At 39.1% G+C, this 12,974-nt stretch overlaps 1 protein-coding gene across 5 annotated transcripts in view; it reads left to right on the top strand.

Annotated features, from left to right (window-relative positions):
* The window catches only part of C5H4orf50 (chromosome 5 C4orf50 homolog), a 69,850-nt gene that overhangs the window by 6,447 nt on the left and 50,429 nt on the right, over positions 1-12,974 (top strand). For all 5 annotated transcript variants that reach the window (XM_058420517.1, XM_040063916.2, XM_040063917.2 and 2 more), the window contains exons 4-6: positions 1,918-2,094; positions 4,298-4,354; positions 4,760-4,942. In XM_058420517.1, coding sequence (XP_058276500.1) covers positions 1,918-2,094; positions 4,298-4,354; positions 4,760-4,942 — 417 coding nt within the window. The remainder of the gene's footprint in view (positions 1-1,917; positions 2,095-4,297; positions 4,355-4,759; positions 4,943-12,974) is intronic.

Genomic DNA, 12,974 nt, shown 5'->3' on the forward strand with positions numbered 1-12,974 from the left:
AGTGAACTCCTGATGACTGTCTGCAAAAAAGGCCTGTAGCAAAAAAGGTCATATCTCTTCTCATTTTCTCATTGAGTTTTCAGACAAGCACAATTCACATAAGAAGAGGAAGATACTGGTTTTATTTTTAATGTTTAGGCACCAGCCTCAAAAAACAGTGACCTTGTCAGGTTTTACAAGAATGCGGTGTGTTAAATGCTATGTTTTAGGCTTAGTTATCCTTCAGTTATATCCCAGTCCCAGCTGCTGGGTCCTTCATCCTTCTGGAGCTTAACTACATAACTTATGGTCACCGCAAACTGGGTCATCTGACAGAGTGCTCATATATAAATCTTGTGTGCCTCATTTGTGCATTGAAACTACAGAAAACTGCTGCTGGGTCAACAAAATGCGAAAGGAAAGAGGGAACTGTTCTCTGTCTCTAACCTTCAAGCAGTTGTTTTATTTCCCCGCCTTTTTTTTTCCATAAAGCATCTTCAGTTAGGGAGTGTTTCCCTTTGGGTTTTAACATACTTTTCGTGTGGGAGAGAAGATGAGGGAAATACCATGTCATGGACTCATCCTCATGCTTTTGTCCCTGCAGCCCTGGTCTAATCCACCTTGATGTGCCCAGCTGTTCCTATTGTTCTCTTGACGCAAGAGGGAGCCAAAAAGTTTGGTACAAAGCATTCGACGTGCTCCAGTGCTGTGCACAGAGCATTCTTTTCACGAGGAAGAACGCTGTGACAGTGTCATATTTCTATTTTCCTCTGCAATGATGGGTTGCAGGCAGCGTAATGTGACCTATCAGTTCAGTTTGCTGTTCCCCGTGGAATGGTGACTTCAGTGTGCTGTAGTCAAGGGTGTCAAAGCCAGAAAGGCTGTCAGAAAGGCTAGGAAAAAATTTGCTGTGTTATTGTGCATCAGGGCTGAGTATAAGCTTCTCTCTCGGTTGTATGAATGTTTGTAACCGTTAAAATCAAACATCATTCTGCTTTGTCAGAAAGTTACATGGTTTTACCACAAAATATCATGGGCCTGCCTGTAATTTTTAGCTTAATCTTTTAGACTTGCTTATATACTGATGTTTATAGTATCAGAAATCTTGACCAGCTCTGTATATCAGCTCAACATTTTTTTTTTAAATACAATAGCATAAGTATTTTTCAGGCTACTTCCTTCTCCTTCAGGTTTTCCTTATTCTAAATCTGTATGTTTACGCAGGCGGTGTCACTTGTGGGAGCTGACCTTATGATGCTGACCATCAATCTAAAGCCCTCACTAATCCTTTCATTCTGAGTGCATGAAATTGGGAAGAAAAGAAATTGGAGAGTGTGGGAGGAGTGAAATTCAGAAGCTTCTCTTTCCACTTCTTCTGTAACACTATTAATACATTTTAACGTGAAAAAAAAAATAGAACTTTTTACTTAAGATCTGATTAGTTTATTAATAATCTTCCAGAACAAATAAATATTTAGAAGAGGGGAATTATCTCTCTGAGATAAATATATGTAGAAAAACAATGGACATATTATATAGCTTCTTGTTGAAGCAGTAGACTGGGAACTTCTGGGTTCTTTTCTTGCTCACTATGTGACCATAGGTTGGTCACTTCATCTGTCTTTGCTCAGTTTCCCCATTTATTAAATCATTACAATACATATATTTACCTTAAAGAAATTTTGTGAAAATCCATTTCTATACCTGTTCTCACAGGGATTAAGTACTCTTTACATATAAAGAGTTTAAATTAGTGCAAAATATTAGTGCTAATGTTCATGAAGTTTTGGGATCGTACATTTTATGACGACTTGCTTCTTTTTGATGTTCAAGGTAGGTAGTTATATTGATTGAGAAGTTTTGTGGTATAAGACATGATTAAGTATATTTTTGTTGTTTTATACACCTAAATTGAATATCCCTGTATTTTCTCTCTAGCCTGTGTTCACTTTGAAGGATGCCCAGGAAAAAGAGGTGAATAAAATAGCCAGTAAGAGATTAGAGCAACAAGTGTTGACCTTGAAAGCCCAGCTCAGGGACCAGGCTGCATTACAAAATCAGTTTTGTGACTTGCAGAGTGAAGTGGAACTCCTTCAGGCTCAGCTATGTCAAAAGGTAAGTTGTTTTCTGTGTGCTTAAATGTGAGCTTAGACTTCAGATTCTACATCTCTCTTTAAAGGGGAAAAGCAAAATAATCTTTCCTGGGAATGAATCTGAGGATAGTTAAATGGTTTCCAGGCATATAAAAGAACTCCTGACTTCAGAGAAATAGAGAAAAGGTGTAAACTGCCTGAGTGATCCGTGTTCTGGAAAAATGATAGATGATCATGAAAGTTCAGTCTCTGCTCTAATTCATCCCCATAGTGTAATGCAAGCGCAGTCATGCTGAAATTCTTTACAGAGCCACCTCCTTGGCTTAAATTGTCAGGATTTTTTAACATTCCCAACTCCCTTCTTCCATTATATTGGACTGTGAAACTCCAAGCTAAAAATAGAATTTTTATAGAGTTTTCCTAACTTTTTTGGTTAATCTGCTAGGGTTACATGTTAAGAGTTTCAGTAAGACATTTTCAGATAGGTGTGTGGTTTGGGTTTTTGTCATAGTTATTCTGATGAGAACCCCCATGTATGCACAAATGTACTTACACAAGCAGTTTTTACTTGTGCATTATATTTCACCTGGCAAACCAGAGCAGGTACCTGGCAAAACCAAAGCTGCTGCCTCACAGTGTGACAGCAAAGCTAATGCTGCAAGTATGACTGCAGCTACTGAACTCTTGGGTGGAAACAAATTCCTCCTAGGACTTCTTTCCCTGAGATTTTCTTTCCTGTTTGGAGCTCTATTTTGGAACGGGATGATAGTTACGATGTGAGCCAAACTGGAATTGCCCATCAGGCTCTGAAACAGCTAGTAAATGGCATGTTCTCAATAGTGCTCTTTGTTCTTCATAGCCTGATACAATGAGTACAACATGCTTTTCCTCTGTCTATACTCTAAAGTACAAAAGATTGTTGTCTTCTTCCTACTGGGAACAATTTTCATTCTGCTTTCTCCAGAGTAAATGCATCTTTCTACAATTTTGGTTTCTGTTTTATTGTTTGTTTGGCAGTGGTAGTTTTGTTTTGTTTTTCCTAGCCTCATCATGTGCTGAGGTTTGCTCTAAACCAGTCCTGTAAAGAGGGTTAGTGGCTTCTCTCAGGCATGGGTTAGGGGATGCCTCTTACAAGAATGGTGCTGGTCAAATGAAATTGTTTTGCAGTGTTTGGTGTCTTATCAGATGGTAGGTGAGTAAAGGGTGAGATGTGCTGTCCGAATAAATGGACAAACCTTAATTGTTCTATTGCATCAGCAAGATGTATTGCTCCCTGCCTCATCAAGGATTGAATATCTGCAGTGCAGGGACCTGCTGCCAGCTCTTTCTTTGTTTCCCCAGTGCTAGTGCAATGTAAAGACATTTCCCCTGCCCTGCCTGCTCTGATTCCTCCCAAGCCCACAATTTATTAGCTGAGGACCATGTGACCTTTTTCAGCATAACTTGAGTTCTCATAAAGGAGGCTTTTTTAATGATTAATATATTTACTGTAAACTTTATAGAAACATAAATTGTCAGGCAAAATAAATGCAAAGGAATCTTTACTTTATTATCAAAAATACTGTATTGATTCATTATGGTAATGGATTTTATGTGGCAAGATACTGTATTTTTTCTGCATAATCAGAAAGGAGGGTTACCATCTGCAGATTTTAATCACAAGGTACAGACTAAGTAATCTGGCCCACCCTGCTTCACCTCCTAATAGAGGACATGTATCAGCTGTGTCAGAGTAAAAGGTTCTTGATGTTTATTTTTCAGAGTAGAATATACATAGCAGAAATATAGCAGGAAATCCCTCCTCTTTTCTCTAATTTTACAATATAATATTGGTAGGGAAAGGGAATTTTTTCCCCCAAAGAATGTTTTGGAAGATTCCCAGAGTAAATATGACCATGAGTTCATAATAAAGGATACCAAGTCTTTAATGTGATGCTGCTTTGATTAAATAACCTCACTGATATAAGGCTCCATCTAAGAACATCCAAAAGCCTTTGTTAATTTTTCAGACCAGTGCTAATGTGAGTAGGGCAGTGTTTGTATGCCAGAGCCTATCTGTGTGCAGCCAATGCCTTACACTGATTCATCTTGTTTGTGATACAGGGTCACACAGATGTGCAGAGTGTACACCTCAGAGTCGGGCCTAAAACAAATATCAAAAAACTGCTAGAGTATTTCAAACTTATTCTTGAATAAATTCATGCAGGATATTTTCGACCTTTCAGGAGAAAGAACTGCAGAAGAGAAACTCTGAAGTGAAGCTGACATTAGCTCCTCTGAAGGTACTGTGTTTCCCTGAACACTGATTCAGGACCTACACAAAGGGACAAAGGGTATCCTTTCACTTACAGGCTTCTGTGTCTGTGCCTCCCTTCTGCAGTTGTCCCTGATTAGCTGGATGCTGCTGGGCTTCACCTTAGGCAAGGGCTCACTGACATTTTTGCAAGATTACTTTCAGCCTATCAAAAGGGGGACCTTGCACATACATCTCTTTCCAGTTTATCTGTGCATATATATTGCTCTTGAAGGTGTGGAGGCATTTAATAAAGTAGAGACATAGGAATACAATCTATAGCTTCGGGTCAAAATGTGTGGAATTACAGATCAGACACAAAATGTAATCTTGCGGTCTCAGCAGGGAGTGAAATGACAGAACCATGGGATGTTTATGTGTTCATGCCACACAGGCTAAGCTGGCTTGCCTCACCCAAAAGTGCCAGGAAAGGAACAGCTTCATTAGGAGAATGCATGATGAATTCCACAGGCAAGGATTTATTAACTCTGTATTTGATGAAGAGATGAAGAACTTGGTGAATGACACAACCCTGGCAGAGTACGCGGTTGCTTTTACACCAATGAGTGATCAAGAGGTAAGTGCTCATACTTCCTTGTAGGATCCTCATGGTTACACTATTGAATTAAATGGTGGTTTCCAAAGCGTTTAGTGACACTTAATGTGTAATTATAAGATATATTTCATTGCTTAATGTAAGTATGGCTTCAGAGAAATCAGTGGAGTTGGCCATTTTACTGTTGTTGTAGGCAGGGTCCAAATTTCAGGAGCTTAAAGCAAAGTGCATCAATGTTCCATGCAAGAAACGCACCCCTGATATTTTGATTATCTGATGGATAATGCAGCACATATTACCCAATTTCATTTTAAATATGAATTTTGTATTTCTTTCCTGAACAACACATTGTTTCAGATTTCTGAAGAAGTCAGGAAAAAAAGGTAAACAGGGAGTATTTTAAGACTTAAGTCAATTCAGTGGACATTTGTATTTGAAAGTGAGTTAGTCACTTGTGTTTCTCTGGCAAGGCAAAAGTGGGAAGCAGCCTGTTTCACACCTGGTTCTATTCAATATTGTCACTAATATCTTGGATGCTAGGAATAAACTTCCTAATTTTGGAGTAGCACCTACTTGAAGACATTCTTAAAGACAGGAATCTCAATCTGACAACCTGAAGAAACAAGAATTCCCTTGCAGTACTTCAGTGTCCATCAGCAAGTTCTTTTTCCTTTTGATTTTCTGTTTCAGCCTTTTTCAGCCTGTTTCAACATGTAAAAGTACCCAAAAAATATTTGGTAATGTTTGCATCAAGTACATTCAAGTAGAGCCTTTTTAGCTAAAAGTGGGGTAGGGGGAGGGAATGCTGTGTGCTACACCTTTGTATAATACTGTGCGCTTGTCACAACAGAACACAGAATATTGGTTCATACTGTATATTGTACTTCAGCTAACACAACGCACTGCAAAATAAATACATAAAAAATTATCTTAAGGACACTTGACATTTTCATCAGCAGAAGATTTTCATGATGGACATGTAGTGTAGTAAATCCACAGGGTTCTTTTTCTGATGATTTTGCATTTTTACACACTGAGTGGTATTCTGTATCATGTTGATAGAGCTAATTCTTACAGTGTTACTAAGTGTTGCAAGCTATCACTCAGTCATACTTGGTTTTGTGGCAAAAAGCAATTTAACTTCATGTTAAGGAAGAGGTGGATTGATTCCTGGTTGCAGGATGGGACAGGACTCTGTGTCTGGCTGTGTCTCCTTTGGGTACTTCATGTGTGGATCCACCACTGCCTCACTCCAGCTCCCACTGCACAGGAGTGTTTGATGTGACAGTGGCTGGGAACTCATCTGTCAGAGGGGAGATAGTACTCACTGCCTTCAGACTTTTTCTCAGACACTGCTGTGATAGATGAGCATTAGTAAAGCTTGCCAATACAATAAATATCAAAACGCTGTTCGTACTCACGCCGTCTCCCTAAATGTTCAATTATCACAAAACCTGGCAGGTCAACAAGAGAGAATTAGATGAAATATATATTCTGATAGCCAGTGAATTTATCTGCAGCACAGAGCCCCACATGAAGTCCCCTGCTTTGATAGATGTTTAACTGTTCATACCAGGTGGAGCACAGGCCCCTTCCCACTACAGTCCAGCACTGCAGTGGCCAGAGGTCTCAGCCTCAGGCACAAATAGGATTCAAGCCTGGGGTTTTTTATCATGCAGAGAACAAACTGGCTCTCGCTGGGTATCTTGACACTGAGCTTAAGGCTCTTCTGTGATAAACAGTTCCACATCTAACAGGGGGTAACTTTCCTACCAAGGAAGAGTTGTATGTTCCCATGAAAAACGTGTATTTCTATGCATCAGGTTTCCATTGGAAGACACTTCAATGAGAAAATATCCAAGTTTCACTACCACTAATTTAATAATGATTATAATTTAAAAAAAAAAAAAAAAAAAGAGAGAGAGAGAGAGACTTTCATATTAATGTGATACATTCCTTTGGTGTAAAAGATCTTGTACTGATTCTGTAGATATTTGTTGAAGTGAAGTGACTTTTAATCTCAGAAGTTTTATTTTATGCTTTCAACTCTTATTCTCACTGGACTTTACATCTAAGATTCTAGAGCTATGCCCAACATCCACTTACATAAAATTCCTTTGAAAGCTTATTCCTTCCTTCCCCTCAGTTTTTCACTCCTACGCCATTCCTAACATTTGAATTCTGCTATAAAAAACCTGGTGGATTGTGTTTTTTTTGCTTTTATTTTCCTTCTTAAGTTAAAGATTTGCAAATGGCTTTATTAATTACTGGACCCAGTAACAAACAGAAGCCTGTCACACACTGGCAGCAAACCTCTGTGCCTTGACCTACTGATGAATTTCAGCTCAAAGTTTGCAGTGATACATGAAGAGCTGATCCAGACCCTTTTGAAGGGAAAGGGGACTCTCTACTCAGTTCAGTGCCTGGCACTTTTGTAGTTCAGTAAAATAACTTTGAGTCATGTTCTTAGAGAAAAAAATTGGTTCATAGTTCTATTAAGAACTCTTTTTTTTTTTTTTTTTTTTTTTTTTCCCTTTTTCATCTGCACGTGGAATTACATGTAGAGAGGGTAGAGCTGCTTCAGGTGGGTGCTGAGATGCCCCAGCTTCATTCAGGGGGGACCTATGGACACCACCAAGTCATTCATGCTTACAGACCAAAGCAAACTCCAGTTCTTTGCTTATTCAGGACACAGTAGATGGTTGGTAACTTCCTTCTGTTTGCCAGAAGTATTTTCTCCCTAATTTTCATCCCAATTAAAATACTAGACCTCGAAGATGGTGTTGTGCAAACCCTTCTGTCTTTGGATCTTCTCCTCAGACTTTTCTTTCAGCGTTCAAGGCTCTGCTCTCAGACGTTATAAATCCCTGTTGTCCCTATGGCTTTATTTTGCTGATTAACTCAAGGCTTCCATCAGTTCAGCCCAGCAGAGCAGCATGCATTTTGAGGCTTGTCATTCTTGATTATTTTCACAGCCCAGCATTACATTCAGATGGTTGCGAGCGAGGAACAAAATTTGCTTGAATCATGTAGTATCTCGTAATTTTGTTCCAGCAGTGCACTCTTCAGTGAGGTCAGATATATGTTATAGTAGTATGTTCATAAAAGAAAACCAGTTTTTCTTTCCTTAATAAGTCCCTGTAAAGAGGACTAGGTTTTGAATTACTTTTCTTCACAATAAAACTGTACACCATGAAGCTCTTTATTTGTAATTTAGTTTAATTCCTCAATTTAGTATAATTTAATTTAATTTTAGTGGGTTTTTATCATAAGAAACATATTTGATTGCACAGAAGGGGTTTTATTTCAATTCTTTTTCATCCACTACCTATGTCATTGTGGTGAAAGCAAAAATTCGGTGCAGAATAGTGAACAAGTGCGGCCTCTCAGCTTTGAAGAAAATTATCTTTTGGGCAGGCATTGAAATGATGAGGTATAATATGGACTGGAAAGTTTTGTAGGCACTAAGAAGTTGATTTCTAAGGCTTTGGGATATATTATCTTTTTAAAGGACTTGAGAAATCATTGCAGCCCCTCAGAGTGGAGCAATAATAAATCTTGGCAACAGAAATATTTTAAAACCTTGTTTTGTGTCTGGGAAATAGAAAGCATGTGGCTGAAGAGGACACATTCCTGGGACAAGGGCTGCCTCCAGCAGGCACACGTGGCACTTGGCACAGTGCCATAGCTGGGGTTCATGTGCCCAATGTCAGACACAGAATATATGTCCATGTTTGGCCTTTTGTCATGCCCCATTTTAATCACCTCCTTTTGAATGCTGATTTTTTTTTTTTTTTTAAATTGGAAGGACCTCAGCCTCATCTTTCTTTTCTTGCTTTTGTAGAATTAATTCATGGACATTATTAACAGTTACTGTTTTTCTGCCTTTCCCAGTGAACGGAGCACAGGACAGCATTCATGATCTGATCTTGGACATTCATGTTCACAAAACACCCAGCAAAAAAGGACTGGGACTTGGCTTTGCAACAGCTGCCTTAGTTGTGATGGTAAAAGTAGGAAGCAAGAGAAGATGTTCCAGATGAGTAATGGGATATGTGAAAGAGGAGGCTCTATTTTTTCCTGAGTTTAGGTGTCTACTTGCAGTTTGAGATCCAGGCTTTACCCAATCTGGCTGGTTTGAACATGAGGCAGTGTCCATGCTGCTTTTGATGGATCAGAAAACCACACAGAGGAACAAGTGAGCTTGGCTCCCCTTTCATGCGGACTCAGCCCAGACAGTAAAGTTGTGCAATACTGTGGGCTTTTCCTCTCTATTTTGGTCTAGGTGTGGACAAAAAGGAGTATGTCCTTTGATTCTTTCCCTCAAATGTTTGAGCCAACAGGCTGTGTCCTGATGTCTGTAATGGAAAATGCTGCTCATCCAATTTCTTTTGTGCTGGAATGCTTTGGCCTGGTGATATATTTTATATATTCTTTCCACAGTGGATCTGAAACCATTGTGGCTGTTTGCCCTCATTTCTTGGGGCTGAAAGGGAATTTGTGCAAGGAATGAAGGGATAAATGGTAGCGCTTTTTTAATGCTTTTCATGCAGTCATCTTAAACCTTATGGATGGAAAGCTCCAGGCAAGGAATTTGTCCAGTGGAGTGAATTACTTTACAGAACGGGGATTAAATGCACAGAACAGCATAGCTTAATTTTTCTTTCTGTCAAGGGATTTCTTCTGAGATATGCTTTGGTAGAACAGTGTTTTTGGATTGTTTATTAGTTTTTATTTCTACTCATTACTTTGCAAGAAATCACATGCTGCTTTCCAGTGAATCGTATTTGAAGATGATAGACCTGCAGTAAAGTTCTCTGATGCTTTCCTTAAAATGGTTTGTGTGTGGCTGTTAAGGTCAGAGGCTTTTCTGGCACTGAGGGTGAGATACATTTCCTATATGATGTCTGTACTTGCGACAGTCACCCGTGGTAGTTTGTCTATGTGTTTTCATAGTCAAAGCAGAGAAAGACATACTTTTATTTTGATAGGACATGTATAGGATAGGAATTATCCTGTCCATGTCATGTACCTGCATTAGCTAAGTGCAGATGACTGAGTGCTGACAGGCTGCTCAGAGAGGTTGTGGAGTCTCTCTCACTGGGGATCTTCAAGAACCATCAGGACACAATCCTGTGCCATGTGCTCTGGAGTGGCCCTGCTTGAGCAGGGAGGGTGGACCAGATGAGCACTGTGGTCCCCCCCAGCCTGCCCCATCCTGTGATTCTGTGATAGGGTGGGAAGAGCCGTAGAAGTTGGATGCCAGTGGTTGTCAAGGGGGCCAGGGGCAGATATGCTTTGGTTCGATGAGTCCCACTCTCAGAAGGGAGAAAGAACTTCGTACTTTCAGTCTTTTTGGGACAAGGCTGATCAAGAGCAAGGAATCTTTCGAAACTAGGGGTTTTTTTTACAGGAAGAGGCTTTTTTTTACCTGACAGTATGAAACACATGCCTTGAATCACTGGAATTCCAAGTGGATGAAGGAATGGAATTAGTTAATTAGTAATTTTTTTAAAGGGTAAAGTCCGTTGCTGAGAGATATGTTATTTTTGACCATTAACAAAGTTATTAAAAATACTGAGAGGCATGAAATACAGATTTTTAAAAAGTTAGTGGCAGCCCAGCCTTTCCAGTGAAATTACTGATAAAGCTGTTCAATAATTATGTAAGTGGTTGTTTGGATAGAGGGCATCTCAAGAATTTGTGGTGGCTGAGGAGAAGGTTCTTACTCAAGGTTAGTGCCCTTTGAAAGTAAAATTTGGTTCAGTTGTCAAGATTCAGATCTATTTCCTGGCTGCATAATACAGATACTTTAGCAGTGGTTTTTACTGTAATTCATGGGCAATAGCATGCGTTTCTCTAGAGTAGCACATGCCAGTACAGGAGAAGCCATGATTGAAAAAAAAAAAGAAAAGCTTTAAAATTAACCTTCCTTTATTTTCTGAAAAATTATAGAATTTAGATTAACGTAAAATGTACAATTAAAAATATGCAGATAAATTAAAACATTTTCATCTTCTCTCTGACACTGTCTTATTTTTTTGTAGTGTTGGAGAAGCTGATGTTTTTTGGTTTCAATAACAATTCTTTCTAGAACTTGGCATTATGTAAGTTTATGCTCCTCTCAGTTTGGTCAAATATCACAGTATTTTCATTTCTTCCTAGGTGGAGTAGTTGGTGGAGAATTTAGAGAAAAGAAAAAAAAAAATAGGAAAATAGAATAAATAGAGTGGGGGAAAAAAAAAAAAAAGGAAGAAAGAATCAACCTGAAAAAGAACAAAAGAACAAGTTAATGTCTAATGTCTGGGCATTGAGACAGAATTTTGCTTAGCTGAATCCTTAGTGCTATAGGAAATGCAATCTTTAGTGCTAATCTTATGACACATGAGTCTTTTGAGAGAATCATACCAACTTTCAAGTATGGTGCAGACTGTACTGTGAAATCTTTGTCAGGGTAGTATCAGCTTCACTCACTGGGGATTGCATTAACCCTGCTTTCTGCTGAGTGTAACTGCTTTGGCTGCAAAAGAATTTGCTAATTCCAAGAGGCAAAAGGGTTTGTGGGTAAAGAGTTGAAAGGAAGGACCCTGCAAGGAGGTTACTTTTCTAGAAAAGACTTGTGCCAGTGTCACAGCTTTGATTTGGGTGTGTGTTTTTTTCTGGCTCCCCTGCCTATGAGCAGGACAGTGATTTGCCTTTGCATGGGTCACTGAGCTCCAGAACTTGTTCTGCTCCTGCTCACTTTCATCTATCACCAAAAATGCCTCTAACTGTGCTTCCTGTAGTGAGGAGATTCTCATCAAATAATTTTATATCTGATATCTTCATGCCTCAAAACATTTCAGGGCTGACCTTTCATTGCTTTAAGCCAGCTGGCATTTTTTGTGAGTGATGGGGAGAGATACTGCACTTGTAACCTTGGTTAGAGACCAAGGACTTCTGGAGCTGCCTTGGGCTCGTGTGTTTAGAGGGGAACCTCCAAATGTATAGCTTTCACTTTCCAACTGTTCTATTCCTGCAATGCCAGGATATGTTTGGTATTCATGCCAGCTTGCCTAAATGAATGCATTATCCAAAGAGTATCACAGGCCCCCTCTGTAACCAGCACAGAGAAAGCAAATCCTTTAGGGAAGGGAGGCAATCTAAATTCTGTGCTCCAAACTGACCAGTATGAGTGGTGCTTCCATTTCTGGATGTGCCTGCCTTGTTCCATGGCCTGTTGTTCAGCCTGAAATAAAGTGCCTAGTTAGTAGCTGCTCCTGGGCAGTCTCAGCTGGCCACACGTTTGTGTTGGGTACTTTAAGGAGACCAATGGCCACAGTTCATCAGAACTGGTTCCCTCTGCTCGTGGTAGGGAGCCAAGAACAGGAGGTGAAATGGCAACAACAAAAACACCATGTGTTCTTCTTCATGTAATAATAGAACTATATTTAGATGCTGGAGCTTGTCAATAAATGCTCATCTTTCTGCTGGGTCATTTCAGAGCAATCATTCAGGGTCCTTTGACTTTTTTTTTAATGGACACAAGTGATGTGGTTAAAACAGAATAAAGATGCTCAGAGCAAAAAGATGCACAGAGCAAAACCAATATATTATTTTAAGTAAAATGTGTTTTCTTTTAAATAATTCTTCCTGACCTGGTGTATATATGTATCTGCATTTCTGGAGCTTTTGCAAGAGGACTAATGGTAGTGAGATGTTAATGCATAATGTGTGTTAATTTTAGAAATAAAAAAATAACTCTTCAAAAGCTGAAAGGCTGAAATGTCAAGGCTTGCAATTGCAAGAAAAAATGCAACAGTGATGTGGTAGCTATAATAAATTTGGTTTTGAATGATAAAATTCTAGTGTGCTATAGCAGTAATTGGGATTCAGGGAGATCTACTCCTGTTTGCAACTGTTATTAACATGTGCTTAATTAAACTGCAATTTATTTCTCTCTTAAATTTGTTTGCAGCTCAGTGAAGATATTCTAAAAGGATAGTTTACTGTGTTATTAAAGTGGATTTGGAGATGAAATAAGATCAACTGAATTAATATTATTTGTGTTTTG

Source organism: Hirundo rustica, chromosome 5, assembly GCF_015227805.2.
Source record: "Hirundo rustica isolate bHirRus1 chromosome 5, bHirRus1.pri.v3, whole genome shotgun sequence".
NCBI lineage: Eukaryota > Metazoa > Chordata > Aves > Passeriformes > Hirundinidae > Hirundo > Hirundo rustica.